The sequence below is a fragment of the Rosa rugosa genome, chromosome 5, assembly GCF_958449725.1.
Source record: "Rosa rugosa chromosome 5, drRosRugo1.1, whole genome shotgun sequence".
In the NCBI taxonomy this organism is placed as follows: Eukaryota; Viridiplantae; Streptophyta; class Magnoliopsida; order Rosales; family Rosaceae; genus Rosa; species Rosa rugosa.
Window position 1 is genome coordinate 6,418,026 of NC_084824.1, and position 18,714 is coordinate 6,436,739.

Below are 18,714 nucleotides of genomic sequence, written 5' to 3' on the forward strand. Positions count from 1 at the left end.
GGCTTAGAAGGTTTGGTCACACACACACACACACATATAGCTTTGGCTTAGAAGGTTTGGTCACACACACACACACACATAGCTTTGGCTTAGAAGGTTTGGTCACACACACACACACACACATATATATATATTTGGCTTAGAAGGTTTGGTCACACACACACAGATATATATATATATATTTGGCTTAGAAGGTTTGGTCACACACACATACATATATATATATATACTATTATTAAGAGAATAGGCTTTGTTAGCCAAAATCTAAAATTTTGACAAAATTGACTTTAGAAGATTAATAAACTATGAGAATTAATTAAATCATAAGGATAATTACGACATTTACAAAATGTATTTTTATTTAAAAAAATTAAGAAAAAGTATCCACAACCCACTTTTCTCTCTCTTATTTTCTTTTTTCTATAATAACCAACTCTTTTCTTTTTTATTTTCTGAACAAAAAAATAATAACTTGCACATGAAGAATATGTGTGGAGAATTACTAGTGTATATATATGCCCCTATTGATCATTGTATAGTTGTCTTTATATCTCCACAATATACCTACCATTTGTTTCTGTAAGATTACCATGCATGCTTTTGAACTATTCAGCAGGTAGAAAAGGTCAGTCCCTTTGCTTATCAATTAACTAATTAAAACTGCCCATATCATGAGCAGTACAAACTTCTGGATGGCATTTTAACAGGTTTTTTTCTTGAATCATTAATTTTTTTTTTTAATCTAAAGAAAGGAACCTGTTGCCGTTCTGAGTCAGTGAACACCACCGACTTGCATGTTATTCTAGAGAAAGTCTTGCGTACGGTAGACGCAAGGAACACGTGGTACGGGCTGATCAATCAGACCCTTAGCAGGGGGGTATTTTGAGTATTTCACTTTAAAAAGCAGGGGTAGTTTCGGAATGAAAGAAAATTTTGATGGGTTCTGATTGGGTAGCCGCACGGCCACGTGGTGCGGCTGCCGTATCTAAGAATTTTTCGTTATTCTAACACGTCCACCGGAATTATAAGGCAGACAAGGGATCAGTGTGCCTCCTGCTACAAAAACGTGGCAAAAGAAATTCAATTAGCGGGTTATCAATCACGCTAGCTTGTTGCTGTTTATGATCATCCTTTTGTGTTTGTCATTTTTGCTTCATAATTTATAAGAAAGCATATGGTTCATTGGTTCAACCTCGTTATTTAGCGTCATAATTAATGAAAAGCATATAGTAAAGCTAGTAAATGGGATAACACGTTGTTTTTTCGAAGAAAATGGGATAACACGTTTGCTCAAACTCTTCACAAAAGACCATGTTTACTAGGAAGTCTCTCTTGGTTCACAAAAGACGATGTACTTCGAGAAAGGATGCTATCTCAGGTAAGTTAAGTCGGTAACACACACAGTTAAACCGGCCTACAAAACCAGAAAAGAAACAAATAAATACGTATGTTCAGCCCCTTGAATCATCGTACTTTTTATTTCATGAGATTTACAATAGAACTAACCAATTAAGGTCAAATTACGCACACAAACACTGATAACTAAGTAAATAACACACACAGAGTAAGCAGCAGTAACTGCAAACCCAGTACTGGTTCTAAAATATTCAAGGCAAAAGTTACACGTCAGTACTGGTTCTTAAATATTCATGGCAAAAGTTGAGAGAATAAAATTCAATTAATATGCCACATGAACCACAAGCCGAACTAGAATAAATAGAAAAAGGACTAGTGCACTTCATTTGTAATGACCTTTGATTCATGTGGGTTAAAAGATGTAGCGAAGCATAGCAAGTTAAGCTATCAATAAATAAGCATTATAATTGTCAACATATAGCGCACAATGGTGAGAATGCAAACATTCTTGAATGGCTAATATATCAAAGTTTTAATAAAAAAGTATGTAACATATTTGTTTGAAACAATTATAATCTAGACCCAGAATTTGCCTACTGATCCATTAGTTCCTATATGTAATAAAGCTGAACTGCCTGAATCACAGGAATACTTTTGCATGCAAATTATATTTAGCAGCGTGAAACAACTAATATAAAAAGGCTGGAGGCTTCTTAGTTCTTACCAAACTGGGTCTTTAATTGCTCAAGTTTACAAAGCTCGGTACTTTCCTAACTGTTTGTTTTGGGAAGCTGAATTGGGGGACGCGCCATCATATTCATGGAGAAGTATTCTTGAAAGCAGACCACTTCTCAAAGCAGGTGCTACATGGAGGATTGGTGATGGGACTCGAGTAAACATTTGGAAGCACCAATGGGTAGTTGGGTACCCAATCGCCCAAGGTACATGATTCAGAGACCACAAGATATTGCTTTTGAAGTGGTCGCAGATCTAATTGACACTCAAACACGAACATGGAATCAGACCTCGGTACAAGCTTCTTTCCTTCTTCATGTAGCTGAACAAGTTCTATGTATCCCCTTGAGTCAACAGACCATGGAAAACCGTTTGAGTTGGAGCCCTGAGAAGAAAGGAACATTCACCGTGAAGAGTGCTTACTGGATAGCGAGCCTCATCCGGTGATCCTTTTAAGGAACTGTGGAAGCGTCTTTGGAAAGCTCATGTTCCCGGCAAGGTCCACATGGGTATGGAGGGCATGCAACAACCTAGTACCTATAAGGGAGCAACTTCTCCAAAAGGGTTATGTAGGAGACGTTGGATGTCTCCTGTGCAATCAAAAGGTGGAAACTACAACACACATTTTTTTTGGGGCAAATTTCATTTTACCACCCTGATCTTGAGACCCTAAATTATTTATGCCCTTGCACTTTTAATTTCATCACAGGTGCCCTTGTACTTACCAATTTCAATCAATCATGTCTAACCCTTGGCTTTCTTGCCAACTATGCGTGATGTATCTTGAAATTGTAGTCACATACAATATAATTTTACATGCCACATTAGTAAATCATCATCATACATGAGAGTCCATTAGACCTACATTTTCAATTTACAACATACTTGACAAAAAAACTAATGATTGGACATGATTGATTAAATTAGTGAGCACTAGAGTACATGTGATGAAATTAAAAGTGTATAGCCACAACTAATTTAACATGTAAAAATTAGAGTGGTAAAATGAAATTAGTTTTTTTTTTTATTTTTTTTTTTAAAGTGTCCAGTTGCCCTTCAGTTACTTTTAGGTCAACCTTTTTCTTTGAAACACACTATTTTGCCAAACTTAGAGAGTGGATGCTAGAGCAGTCTCTTAATCTCAAAGTTGACATTTTCGCAAAACTACTCATGATTATCTGGAGTTTGTGGAAAAGTCGAAATACCAAATTATGGGGGAAGGCAAAGTGCAGTCGTCAAATGACATTCTGCTGATCATTACATGGCCTGAAGAATTTCACAAGGCTAGAATGAGTTCCACTATACCAGTCCAAAAAACTACAAGGAGATGGCAGGCTGCTGCAATTCCAAATGTTGATGGAGCCTTTATCTCCCAAGAATCATATGGTGGAACTGGAGGAGTTTTAAGAAGCTCAAGTGGAGCCTTTCAAGCTGCTTTCTCAAAGTCAAAGCCGGTTTTTTATGTAAACTCGGCACAACAGGTGGAACTGTTGGCAATCAAGGAAGGCCTGCAGTTCATCAAGAATCTGCAGATACAGATTGTCATAGTTGAAACTGATTGTCTAGTGGCAGTTCAAGAGATCACAGGTACTGCCTTGAATCTCTCAGTTACGAGCTGCATTGTCCATGATATTCAACAGGATTTGGGTACCATGCCGGGTGTACTGATCAAATTTGCCTCCCGGTCTTGTAATAGGGTGGCACATAAACTCACTAATCTTGCTTTTGAAACTCTACGAGAAGCATCATGGCAAGGAACAACTCCACCCTGTATTGTTGTGTGAAGACTTGAACTCTATTTAAGTTAATTAGTCTAGTTTACTCTACTTCTAAACTATTTATAGCTATATACTTATTTGTTTTGGCAAAAGAAGGGCCAAATATAGAGGTCTAGCTTTGTGTATGGGGTCATGAATGATGAATTACTTGATCCACTACTAGAATAAGTTAATCACACGACAGTCATCACACAACACATGAGTTTTTGCTGTTGTCTGAGTTAATCAGACGACAGATTTTTTAAACCAGTCGTTTCACCCTCTACTCATCCAACACATCGTTATTTGTTAAATTTGAGAGATTTCAGACAACAGTTATAAGGACATCTGTTGTCTGAATAATGGAAACAATTAATTTACATTTATTTTTTTCCACTCAAAACCAAAATCTTGTTTCCTTCCCTTAGCTAAAAAACCAAGATCTCTCCAAAAAAAAAAAAACCAAGAACTCCCACCCAAACCGCTCTCGGCCTCTTTGGAATCGCCAAAATCGTGTTCCCTCCCTTTGCTAAAAAATTAGGTCATATTCTCCCACCCAAAATCGTGTTCCCTCCCTTAGCTAAAAAATTAGGTCATTCTCCCACCCAAAATCGCTCTCAGCCTCTCTGACTCACCAAAATCGTGTTCCCTCCCTTAGCTAAAAAATTAGGTCATTCTCCCACCCAAAATCGCTCTCAGCCTTTCTTTCCCTCACCATTGCTCTCAGCCTTACTCTGACTCACTATCAATCCCCCTCACCCTCAATCCAGTTCACCCTTTCACCCTCGTCAAGCCTCTATCTCACTCACTCTCGCTCTCACTCACACTCGATACACTCTCAGTGGGCTGTCTCCGTCGACCGAGACTCACCCTCGTTCTTCTTGGTTTAAATCTTCTGGGTTTCATAACTCAATTTGTTCTTAAAGACCTTTCTATTTCTCTCCCTTCCAATTCAAGACCCTTTTGATTCTTCCTCACCTTTTGTCGCCACTGTTGCTCTAAAACTTTGATGGGTTCTCTCTAATTCCAACTCTTCTGCATGGGGTCTTTCTGGAGCTGCTGAGCTTTTTGACTTGAGGGGGCTCAAAGGTGATCAAACTCCGTCTCTTTTTGTTGTTGTAAGAATCATGCTTTTCATATTAGATTTTGATTATTCAGTGGCTCAATTTAAATTGATTATTCAGTGACTTCAACCTCTGATATAGCAGAGAGAGAAGACTGCGTCTTCTACAGACCAACTCGTTTCCGGAAACGAAGCCCCAATTTGAGGTTATTTCTAGGGATTTGATCTAATTTTCTTCACAATTATACTTGAATATGCAATTTGATTGCCTTTCCCTTGCTATGTGTTTGTATGCAAATGTTAAGTTTTCGATGGCATGAGAATTGAAGAGACCGTAGATGCAATGTACAATTTGGAATAAAAGTAACTGAAAGATAAATTTTTTTTTTTTAATGAGTTGTTGAGTCTGTTTATGTGTTTGTGAATTTTGTGTATGAGGGCTCTGATCGTGTTCAATGAAATTAGGGTATCGTTCCTTTGTAATTGATGGGCTTGTTTGTTGGATGAAACTAAACCAGTTCACATTCTATTGAAGATGATGGTGGTAATTATAGGAAACTTGTGTCTTTTATTAGGGAGTGTATGATTCAAGTTGGAATCTTTTGGGAGGAGTGTATGTTTTGAACTCAGGACATTAGATTTGGGCAGAGCAAGTTTAGTCGGTGAATTAGACATGTTGAAAAAGACACATGTCTGATTAACTTCGACAGTTGTCTGATTAACTTTGTGGTATGGATATCCCTGCTGATTTTGTTTTTATAACTCAAAAACCAACTAGCTTTTGTTAACCAAAATGCTAGAGTAGAACACAAGTGTTTCTTACAAACAAAAGCAAACATTTACCTGTTTACATTCTTTGTCAAAAAGAAAAAAGAAAAGAAAAAAAATAGTACAGATTGTGCATGTTTTCAAGAAGATTACATAGATAGCTACAAGTACTATTTTTACATTAATACATGTTTCCAAATGTCACATTACATCAATTTCTTATTTATGTTTTGTACTTATAGTTTCCTTGATTTGCTGCCATTACTTCTTGCAAATGTACCAAAATTTCCAGCAAATGCTTAGCTTATTATGCTCCTTCTTCTTGATTTTTTTCTTTAGCTGGAAGTGCTTTTAAAACCTGCAATGCATGCACAGAATAAAACATATTAGAAGAAAAAGAAAAAAATAATCTGGAATGTTATTTGTCTTATTTAACTGCTGAGTCACCTAGTAGCTTATTGGAAACACATGTGTACACACTTCTAACCACAATTAAGAACCTGCAGACATAAAATTAAGTGTGTGCAGCAAGTGGCTGCCCTTAGAGCAGCTTAAAACTTGGGCAACAAGCTCAAAGCAGGAGCTGGCAGTTTAGGATAACCTTCAAATGTTTTTTCTAAGCAGGAGCTGACAATAAGCTGCTCCCAATGTTTATCTAACTGACTGAGCTAAACAGGAGGTGGCTAGTCTACATATAGGTTCTCATGATTACATCTTCTAGTATAAAAAGACCTTTACCTGCAGTAAGAAACACAAGTTAGAAAACATAGCAGAAAATAATTTAGAGACTCTAGAGTCAGCAAAGTCCAGAAAACAAGCTTTGAGAGGTCTGGAAACAAAGCCTCAGCTTTACTAAACCAAGTTTAAGGTAGGGGAAGTTTTGGGGAACCTCAAGTTTGATTATATCAGTCTATTGATATGATTTTGAGTGACATTTGCTACTGATCAGATTGTTTATATTGTGTAAAATATATGTTTAGTTCATTATCATGTTGTTTTATCTGATCCTAGCTTGAAGAGAGAGTGAAAATGGTTGTGTAGTTGAGTCTAATACTCGTAAGGGACCAGCAATGTCAGCCAATGGTATATACACTTGGGGAGAGAAGCCCCTTCAATATATATTGATAAAACGATCTAATGTTTGGCAAGAAGACACTGGTGACCGAGATTAGTACAAGATTACTAACAACTGGAGTATAAGGAGTTATTTTCTGTCTTGCATCATCATTAATTATATTTATGAGGTTTGCTCTACTGAGCTTTAAGCTCACCCCTTTTATGATATTGTGCAGATCATGCTCTTGAGGGTTAGAATTTAATTTCTGGAAAAATCTGGGAGTAGGAGAAGGAGAAATAAATTTTTAGTTTACTGTTTTGGTTTATCTTTGTACAATAAAGCTTGTTTCCTAAGCTTGCTTTTATTTCTCTTGTAAGTACTTACTTATGTAATAAAGAGTTAAACCAAGTCACCTATGATTCTCATTTCTTCAATATAGTTTTTATTTGCCAAAGTGTTTCTTATCTTTGACAATTAAAAGCTATTCACACCCTTACTCGGAACTTTAAAAAAAAAAAATTTGCAGATTCCGGGTTAGGGTGTGACATGTTGACCTTGTTTCACAAGATTGTAATCCTACTCCCTAATATCTGAATAAAATTCCAGTACTTTACTTCAAAAAATATAAAAAGATAATCAATTCAGACATATAGTACTGTAGAAGAAATTAAACATACTTCGATTTAATTTTGGCTTAACAGTAAAAGGCTGCTCCTGCATTCTAATGTGAACCTCATGTGTAACACCTTTTTGGCTGAGTTTTCACCAAGCTATTCAAATCTAAGTAATCCTCATCCATTTCAGGAAATTAGAGAAACTGTTTCAAAAGCTTACTGCTCTCCAAAGAAATTGAGATGCATTTGTCCCTCACAGTCCTTTAAAAACTGTTTTAAGTTGTTATAATTTCTGGTTTTATATTTAATACATGTGGTTGAGATGCATTTGTCCCTCACAGTCTCTTAAAAACTGTCCCTTAGGTGAGCAAATCTGCTAGTTTGTTATTTGTAATCGTATAAATGAATTGTAATAGACAAATACCGTATTCTCACGCGTATATTTGTTACATATTCATGAATTATGACATGTTATGTTTTCTTTTCAGTAATGTTAGAACACAATAAGAGTGGATCTCAAAATCGAAGTTATGTACTTTCTAAGTGATTTCGTTGGCACACAAACAAGAGTGGATCTCAAAATCGAAATTGAAATTGAAATTATAAATGTATATAAAATTACGTTTGTAAAACTTCAATATGCATGCCAAACTGTAAATGATACTACAACCAACTAGGCTTGGGCACGGGCCGAGCCCGTTTCGTATTTCACTGGGCCCGGGACCAAGCCCGAATAATTCGGGCCGGGCCCATATTAAGTTTTCAACATCCTGGGACCGGGAAGGCTCGGACCGTTAACAAACGGGCCGGTCCTTCAGGCTTTTCGGGCCCAACTATGAAATTCTGGAAAAACTATGAATTTCTGGAAAAAACAAGCCTGAAACTATGAATTTCTGGAAAAACTATGAATTTCTGGAATGGAGAACTTGTTAAGATGTTAAATCAAATCACAAAGCAGTAAAAACTTCCAGAAAAAGCCATAAATAATCAAATATAAGCCATCATAAGACATCACCATCACAATCACATTCAACAATCACATTCAACTTAACAAATCACACTGCCCAAGTGCCCATTCAAACATTCAACTTAACAAATCACACTGCCCATTCAACTTAAACTCAACTTAACAAATCACACTGCCAACCAACATCAGAACCAAACTGTCCAAACTCCAAACATAACAAATGTTCCATTGTTCCGAGTTCCAACCAACAAATGTTCCATTGTTCCGAGTTCCAACCAAACCAAACTTAACAACCAAACCAAACAAATAACAACCTCATCTCCAAATTGTAGTTGAGCTCCATCTCCAAACAGCCACCCCAACTTGAAAACCAGCATGGCAGTAGGCAGCAACTAGTATCACACATAAGCTAATTTCTGATTTTCTGAACTGCAAGTTGCACACCAAAACAGCAGATTAACAGTAGCGCGCACACACCCCGGACCTCAAATGATGCTCCAAGATGTCGGATAAGAGCCCAGAAGCATAGAACGACCAAAGAGCCCAGAAGCATAGAACGACCAGAAGCTTCAGTAGGATTGGAAATCTGAAATTGAAATTGGGATTGGAAATCTGAAATTAGGGTTCGAAGAAAAGAGAGGCAGAGAGTGAGAGAGATGAGGGTTCTTCGAAGAAAAGAATTTCCAGAGAGTGAGAGAGATGAGGTCGTTTAGCTAAGTGGGGGGTTTTTCTCGTTTTAGGGTTCGAAGAAAATAGAGGCAGAGAGTGAGAGAGATGAGGGTTCGAGGCGGAGAGTGCGAGAGATGAGGAGTGGGGGTTGTGATCACCTGTGGTCAATTTCACAGTATACTCAAATAAATGACCTATCACAGAGGGACATATGGCAGTAATGGGACTAGGGGCTTATACGGGCTGTAATCCGGGCTTTTACGCATTAGAGATACCAGGCCCGGGACCGGCCCGGCCCGTTTTATTCATAAACGGTCCGGGCCTCAAATTTTCATCTTTTTTTTTTCTCAAAGCCCGGCCCGAACCCGGCGGTCCGGACCGGTCCGGTCCGGTTTTTCGGGTCAAAACGCCCGGCCCTATTATTTAACCAACCAAGATGGTGAAGCTTATTGAGAATGACAAGCTCATTTCAATTTCTGCCAGAAACTGGTCCAAGTATACGACCAATTATCAATGCCGACTAAGGTTGAATAGACCCGGTTTCAAATCCAATGGGTGAGAAAAGAAACCGAGTTTCTTAAACTGTGTTCGAAAAAGACTAATGCTAGCCAGAACGACGCCGTCTCCACTGCTCACTTTTGCCACTACAAAACTGGTGTGCTGCTGCTTCCACAGTTTGGCACCAAACAAGATGGTGAAGCTGATCGTGGCGACGACGACCGATCCGGCCTCCGTCAACCCTGCCAATGCTCTCTTATCCAAGCCCGGCTGGTCCCCAACCCCTTCTCTTCTACAGGTTCCCCTCATCACCACTAACCAAACGAAACTCCGTTTTCACTATCGATCATAACATTCACCACTGCAATTTCAACAGGAGGATATGAAGAGCTTCGCTAACGGAGCCGTTAGGGTTTTGCTGCACAACAGGAGCATCATCGAAGAGGACGACTTGGACGCTCGCTGGGAACAAGCCACCGGCGAACACGTGGACGAGCTCATCTTCTTGAGCAAGCACAAAGCCGCTTCCAGCCGCCCTGCGCTTACTGTTCACCCCATCGGGGTTCCTCATTTGCGAGACGGCGACGTTTTGCCGCAGGGCGGGAAGCCGGGCTGGGCCGCGCCGCCGAATCCGAGGATTGGGCCCTGGCTCAGGCTCTTGAAGAGAATCGCGCAAGATCACAACTTGGTCCCTGAGTTTGAGGTTTGAAGCTCACCCTCTTGGTTTAGGGTTTCATCATAACTGTGGATGATACTGAATTGCATTGTTTTGACTTTTGAATTGAATGTAGGTGACTTTGGAGGCTACACATCATGGACCGATTACAGACACGCCTGCCATGTTCCTGGAGATTGGTGAGTTCTGTGAACTCTAGCTAGCTATGTGCCATTTCAGTTAGTTTTGGATATGTTATGGACAAAGTGAATGGATTTTTTTTAATGTTGATTGGAGAACTTTGTTGGATACATCACATGATGTTTTCTGCATTACTCTTGCCGAGTTTTCAGACTTTCCACTGTCTTTGTGGACCTTTCTATCTTTTTTCTGTGACATCATGTTGTGATGAATGAATTGTGTTCCTAAACTGAACGGGAAAATGGATGGACATGGCTTCAGTGTGTCTGTTATACTAATCTCATGAACATATTGTTGTATGGATTTGATGATTACTTCCTTGATATCATATATTTTGTGCAAAGGATATAGTTACTGCTTCTGCCTCTAGTGTTCTGGTTGCTCGGTCTGAAGTTCCTCTAAGGCCTTGGTGAAACAATTTGTTTTATTCTGTTCTTTCATTGGGAATTTCTTTGAGATTTGATTTGTTTCTTGTTTTTGATATAGGCAGTACAGATGATTGCTGGAAGAGGCAGGATGCAGCTGAAGTTATGGCTCTAGTTGAGTAGAAAGCCAACACTTAGTGGATTATCTTGAGCATCAGTCATTGCCATTTGCCTTTTGGTTTTTTCAATAAATCATTTTCCTGCCCTTATTCAATTATCTTTTCTTTGACTTTTGGCTTTCAAATGGTGTCCTCTTAGTATTTCTACTATCCCCAAGTTTTTTTTTTTTTTTTTTTTTTTTTTTGCTTTTGAGAATTCTTCTGAAGAAGTTAATGTATATGTTACAATATGTCTGCTTTCATATAAGCTATTAGAAGAAATGGATAAAGGCACAACTTGGGGAGAATAAATGGTGGCAATTTTTGTTTTTGCAGTTAGTTTGGGAAGGACTTGGGCTTGGAGGGGGAGCTGCTGTTGGAAACTGGAACGGGTACTAAAGATATAAATAAACAGTAGAATTTAGCATTGAGCTGTTTTTCTTTATTGTGATGCAAAGTTCATGTCTTTGTTTGAAAACTTAACCAAAATTTTGGTCCCTCGTAAGGAGTTAGTTTTCTTCTTCTCATGTCAGCATATTATTCTCTAGAAGGATTCATTTTAGCTTCATGATATGTTTTGTATCTTGTTCACCATTTATACATATTGCTGCCTTTATCGATGGATGTAGGACGAAATGTTGAATTACTAGTCGTTCTTTCTTCTGCTTGTTGCATTGTGTACTTCATTTCTTAACCTGAGTCTAGTATACGGGCATGGGACAACTCTCGATAAACTGTATCCACTGATGAATTGTGCTTTTCTTATCTCTTCCATCAGCTAGCTTTTGTGTTACAGTCTAGATATTACTATTCATGTCCCTGATGATTCTTCTCTAACCTCATTTTCTATGTAATTGGTAGGGGGAACGATAATAAAAGAGTTCTGCTTGGGATAGGTGGTGGACATTATGTACCTCGTCATATGGATATAGCTCTGTAAGTTGGTCGTATTTTGTTCTTCTTTCAATTAATCTACAAACCAATTATTAATTAGCGACATACTCCAGCTCCTTTCTGTTTTCCTTTGTCATGGAGTATTAGATATCAAGTGTGAACTCTAACCCTTCATATTATTGATAACGTCTAAGTAAATAGGTCTGAAAAAACTGCAAAATGCAAGCAGATTTCCAGAATGTAGATTAAACTTTCTTCATTCCATTCGGAGCTTCAGGCTCCCGTCTGTTTCCTTCCTTACCTCCCAACCCCACCCCTTGTTCTGAATGTGTGTGCTATTACTATGTAAATACATCAATTGACTTGGTCTTCTTCTTCTTCTTCTTCTTCCTTTTTTTTTTTTTTTTTCTGTAGCCACTTATAGTAGTCTGCGCATGCTTTCTGGAATTTTATATGAAACATAGAACTATTTGTTGATGGTGGACGTAGTGAATAGGTTTTGTTAGTCTGTGAACTTAGTCCATTCCTTCCATGTACAGGAAAAATGATGTCTGGGTGGGCCATCTAATTTCGGGTTATTCGTTACCAATGGAAGATCCGAGCCAGTCCAAGACAGAAACAAATACAAAAGATATCGGTGGAACTTGGAAACAATCAATCAAAGTAGCATTTGAGGCTACGCAATCGGCTTTCCCTGGTGGAGAAATTGTAGCTCATCTTGATCACAAGTAAGTAATGGTTGGTTTAATAAATCAACCATCCTATGTTAGACTCTTTATATAGAGATTTGAAGTCATTTGGGTGGTGCTAAATGAGTTAGTATAACGGAAACTAGAACCATGCACCTGTATATTTAGTAAGATAACATATGATTCTTATACAGCTTCTTCTTGTTGATTGCAGGAGTTTCAAAAGCTGGCAAAAGAATGCTATAACGAGTTTCCTAGAGGAGCAGAACATTACAATTAGCAAACGCGATTTCTTCTGAATTTGATGAGTGGCATTGCTTATACTTCAGTTCTTTCCAAAAAAAAAAACTCATTTAGTCACTGAGATTTTAGTTGACAGAGTCAACTTACTGTTGTACTTGATGGCATTCACTCAGCTATACATATTTATCTTTTCGGAAATTAGGTACACAGACTATCAGACTATGGCTATTGATAATGCCAATGAGTAATAATACAGTTGTGAAGTAGAAAATATTAATCATATATCTGTTGGATTTGATGGTCGTTATTATGCAAGAAATGGGCCGGCGTACTGTGGAAATAGTGTTTGTTACCTCTATTTGGTTGCCCAGGTTTTAATGAAGCCCATTAAGAAAAAAATTCTTATCTTACATTTAGTTAAACAAGAATTAGTTCTTCATAAGCGAACTCGAAGTCTCCTATATTTGTAAATGAGAGATTTGTGGACATATTTTATTTTTTATTTTTCATCGATGGAAATTGCTAGAGTTCAAAGCTAGGACTTGACTCGCCTATTTGGACCTATATTAATATATTTTTATTATAGACATTAGACAACACTTGGCGTGTGCTAATAGTCTTATGACTAAGAGGGGTGCATTGGTCTCCAGCTCCATCAGTGAAATTTCTGGGCTGCTTTCTCTTGTCAAACTTGTGGTGATTATGTTTGTCTTTGATTAAAGTATTTATGCTATGTTGTCAATTAGTCATCACTATTCACTAATATCAATACTTTAGCTGACCCTCATGATATTAAGCATGCATGAATCATGGTTCTTTGCACCCAAGTATCCCAAGACAATGTCAATGTCAATGTCAACAAGGAAAGGGCTGGCATGCAATATAAATAATATGAACATCCTACCAAGTCTTTGGGTCAACTGTGAGAATTGAACCACAAGCTTTTCTCTTTTTTTAGTCTCTGTATATTTGTATTTAAACAATATTAATAATGAATGGAGTGAGCAGCAAGACATATAGACCATAGAAATGTTTCTCCACAAATATGACTCGATTGATTTTGAAGATTAAAGTATAAGAAAAGAAAATGCTAGGTTTTTGGTTCGTTGGAAGCGAGACTGCGAGAATGATTTTTATTTTTTACCGAGACAATTGGCTGACACCGAGTTGGGTTAAGATAACTTGGAGTTCTCATTTTTGGGCCTGACTTTTATGTTTCTTGTCATTGTCCCAAATGAACTTGTTGTAGTTTACCACCATCAAAATTAACTCATTTGAGTCATTTAATGTCGAACTTGATGCATGTTCAAGTATTCATCTTTATTTGATAAAAAGGATCTATCAAGTGTGCAACTTTGTTTTAACAAAGACAAATGATGTTCACAATCAGCTTAGAATCGAGTAAATCCAATATATGAAGTATTGCCACATGAATGAAATCAATTATAACGCAAACTTTTGCGAAATTGCTACACAGTTCAAATGGGTAACACCTTGGAAAACCCCTAAATTCCAGTTTAAATAACATAAAGTGAGTCAAGGGACAGAGTATATAAAGTTAGTTTCTAAGACACCTAAATTCCTTCAATCATTTTTCTTCTTATAATACTATGCATTTTTTTTGTAATTTTTAGTCTTCATTTTTTCACAGAATACAATAGAGAGAAAAACGGGTTCAAAGTCATGATGTCAACGCAAAGTTGGAAATGAAGAAAGAGTTTCCTTCAAGTTTTGAAAAGACGGCAATGCAAGGATGCAATCCTTCTTGCCAGATCAGATATGCAGGTCATCATCCCTTTCATAATTTCCAACACTCAAGAGGAAAGTCAAAACACTCAAAGCCAATCCAAAATATCAAATTGCTCGGAAAACTTCGCTGGCAACATCTCAACCCAAGCTAGCTAGGGTTTAAGCTTATATATATTTACAGTCAAAGGCAAATACACATGGGGCAGTATATATTAATCTTGGAGGTGATGATGAGGCTCGAGTCACGCTGCTACAGGTATATATATATATATATATATATATATATATATATATATTTTGCTCTCAGTAAATCCACGTTTGTAACCAACAAAAATATGGAATTAAACTAAATAAAGGTAAAATAGGGTTTCATATAAATTACTAAAATTAGCTTTTCGATCATTTCTATCGATCAGCACTCTCAATTATCGATGGCCGACCGGGTCATTTTCAGAAAAAGGGTGTACTTGGAGTTGGGGAGACCTACCTTGGCCGAAACGCAACAACTGCTAGAGGCTGGAGCTGAGCCAAAATCCAAAGGAAGATAGCTTGTGTCTTCTTGTGGGATATTTAAGCAGGATTGGGAGGCAAATATTTGTTCCAAAACTGGCTTCTGCTTTCTGGTCTGATTTGCCCCCAAGTACTTGGATTCTTCTTCTGTCCTCTTATATATAATAAAAGAAGTATAAGAGATGAGGGTCTTCGAGACAATGTTTGGGACAAGAGATTTTGAGGAACCCTACACTACACCACCTCTAGGAGACTGAGAGCAAATGAAGTGCTCAAGCCAGTAGGAATACTTCCTATGTTTATATCAACTATATGCTTTTTAAATAAAATTGTTTCTGAAAAAAGAAAACAATTCGAGGCCCGTCAAAACAAGGGGGCTTGACACATTATACCACCGCCCCCCCCCCCCCCCAATTGTAATAGTCATTGATAATAAAATTCTCTATTCAGATGAAGAAGAAAAAAGGCTGAACTCATGTCCGACCTTGGTAATCGAGATGTTTCATGAATTATAACTTCATGCGAACCCACAAATGGGGTTAAAAGAAATATGAACAGTCTTTTTCGCAAATAGGGTTTCATAATCAATACTGCACTATGGAAAGAAATTGATGAGGTTAAAATTAAAGAGAAAATTACTCGCTTTTCACCTTGATTCATTGCTTTAATTACGAAACTTAAACATAAAACTTCATCAACAATATGGATTGAAATATTATTAGGCATATGATCGAAATATGTCATATTTCATCATTTGCAATAGATAGCAACTATACGAAAGTTATTCTTGTATTCAAGAAAGTCAGAAACCCGATCTCTTACCAACAATCCAACATTGCTCTATATGTTGTTTGTATATTAGTTAGCTGACTTAGCTCGTCCAAACTTCCAACAGATCAGACTAGAGTTAGGTTTTTTATTTATTTTTATTTTTTTTAAAGCAGACTAGAGTTAAGTTGATCGATACTGAAATGAATTGCCGTATTTATTGGCAAGGACCAGGTGTACCAGTGGTCCATCGAAATTAATTGGATTAGATGGAATTTGTTTTGGTGAGGGAATTGATTGATGAGAACTGAGAAGGATGCCTCTCATAACCTATCAATGTCAGTACCACAATGATTCCTGAATTCATTCCCAGATCCATATATGAAGCTAGCTATTAACTATATATGGCAGAATGATGTGAAATTATTCATGCACAGATCTTAGGAAGATTGTTGGAATAGTTACAACTAAAATTCGGGTACCTAATTTCCTGGACAGATCGATACAACTTTGCATAAGCAAAAATTTCTTATTTTGGTGATAGAAATTACTTGTTCCTATCCCTAAGTAACAAGATTTGTAAACTAAAAGATTCCAAAATGACTAATGAAGTCAAGTAAGATCCCGTAAACAAATGTAGCTAGCTAGTTAGATGAAAACTCATTGAAGAAGCATCTCAATTCCGTGATCCCAACAACCCCATTTAAACAATTATATCCATAAAAGCGTATTCCACTTCCCATTCAAGTAGTCTATGGATTGAATGTGAACGATTTATTATAGTGAATACTAATGGATTGATTGATATATATAATAAGTTTCCCCATATCAACAATCAATTAGCTTTCAATAAATCTCAGTCCAAGAACAGGAAAAATTTCCACAAACTTAAATTTGTAAGATTTGTTTGTATCTGCATATATAGATATAGAGTAGTCAGCTGGTGAAGATTTTATTCATCAATTAAGTTGTACTTTCAAAACCTAATTGACTCGTTTTTTCCTTGTGATTTATTTACTCCATATTTGTTGAATGGTGTGACTAAACCCTACCTCCAGCCTCCAACCTCCAGCTGATATCAGAAAGTTCTGTTATTTAAAAATAAAAGTCCATCTGTTCATGCTTTCCAATCCCATGGGTTGTTTAGTTGATGATGAGATCTCTGATTTGCATTTGCTTTTGACCAAATAATTAACCTTTGATCTTTAAATTACAATAATTTAGAAATTTCATTTACATAAACACAAACAATTAATCAGAACTCGAAATCACAATGCCCTTTAGGTTATTCCAAGTAGTGATATGAGGGAGGTCACTGAATTGAGTTAATTTACATTATTTTCAATATAAAAAAAAAAAAACCATTGACATTTGTGCATGTAATTTATTATTTCATTTATTTATTTTTGACAATCCATTTGGACCACGTTGCCAGAAGACAACATTTTATTGAATTAGATGGATCTGTTTCCTCCAAAACGAAAGAAGAATGAGAAGAGAAGAAGAACCCCAGTTTTTCTATTGCAAAATGGCACATCGGATACTGACATACTGTTACTCATGCATGTCGACCATGATATAATTTATAACAATCTTACCTTAATTTTTTAAGTTATAGTATTTGTTAGCTACCGTCAGTCCAATTAATTAAGTTAAAAAGTTCAGTTGGGATCTCCAGTCTCCACATGTAAACTGCAGGTACACACAAAAAAACAGAAGAATCGAATTGCCCCAGATGAAAGAAGAAGAAGAAGAAAGTATGGAATCCCTATGCAAATATGTCTTTGATTGCTCGGAGGTCAAAACTCTCATGCATTGTGATCAAGTGGCGCCATTGCATACCTAAAAGGTTCTTTGTATGATAAAGTGAAGTGCACCTATATATTATTATTAGTATAATAATTTCATTTAGTTTCTTTCTTTTATTCTTTCTAAATATCGATCAGTAGTAAATTATTACGAGAGATCGATTTAGGGTTTTGAATTTTACTATTTTAGATAGATCGTGGTCTACCGATCTCTTTATAGCCTCGTTAAATCTCTTTGGCATTTCAAGCTTCAACTGTGCGATCTCTCTACAGACTTTTGCAACTTACAAGTGTGGCATTTGCAACTAGTGTGACCTCATGACTCTGGCCCAAATCAGTTTGGAAGAGAACTCGCGACGGCAGGGAGAGTACTTTAGAATTGGTTTAAATTAGTTTTGTGTTGATCGACCTGCACACTAATACAGAGCGAATGTACTTAAAACTTTAGGAAAAGACATCTATAATTATTGAAGATAAGAAACGTAATTGTAGAAAATGAACGATGATTATGATCGAACTGACAAACTAGCTGTGCTTTGTTGTGGACAGCACAATGAATAGGTTTCTTTTCCTTTGTGAGAAAGAGAGATGAGAGAAAAAGAAAGTGGTCACACTGTACGTAGTATTATTACTGATTTACTGTAAACAACCCAACACAGAAGACATGGACTCAAGGGTCGAGGAACAATGGATCTATATGTTTGTTGAATTCAACCCACCCTCCATCAGAGTCTTCGTCCTTATTGTTATCTAGCTCCATCGATACCATAAAGATGATGAAGGCCTACCGGTAGTTAGCTGCGACCTGCCCTACCTACTCTACTCGAGCTACTCCATTCTATGCCCTCTCATACATGATTAATTCTCTCTCTATCTCTCTCTCTCTACCCCATTCAAATGGGTAGCCCAAATTTTACAGTAAAACACTTGTTTGGTGCGTAAAATTGGATTGAATATGCGATTATTTAGACCAAAAAAGAAGGAATGGACTAATGGAGGCTAACTTCTAATCCTGCGCCAGCCCAGGAGCTCATCAAGCAACACATGCAGCTGCATCGCAATCCACCACTACTTATTGCTCTAGTTACGGCAGGCTTTCCCATGCATGCCTTTAAGTTTGCTTTTACAAATTACTCAACTGAATACTTTAGGAGTTTAGGCTAGTTAATCTCCAAGCATGTATGTCTGGT

General features: G+C 37.2%; 1 protein-coding gene across 1 annotated transcript; it reads left to right on the top strand.

Annotated features, from left to right (window-relative positions):
- Positions 1-9,537: 9,537 nt before the first annotated feature.
- LOC133711028 (D-aminoacyl-tRNA deacylase) lies at positions 9,538-12,971 on the top strand. Its single transcript, XM_062137192.1, has 8 exons — positions 9,538-9,782; positions 9,861-10,187; positions 10,276-10,339; positions 10,827-10,879; positions 11,200-11,255; positions 11,725-11,799; positions 12,297-12,485; positions 12,661-12,971. Exons 1-8 carry the CDS (start codon positions 9,588-9,590, stop codon positions 12,743-12,745), a joined length of 1,044 nt encoding a protein of 347 aa, XP_061993176.1. The 5' UTR covers positions 9,538-9,587; the 3' UTR covers positions 12,746-12,971.
- The last annotated feature ends 5,743 nt before the right edge of the window (positions 12,972-18,714 follow it).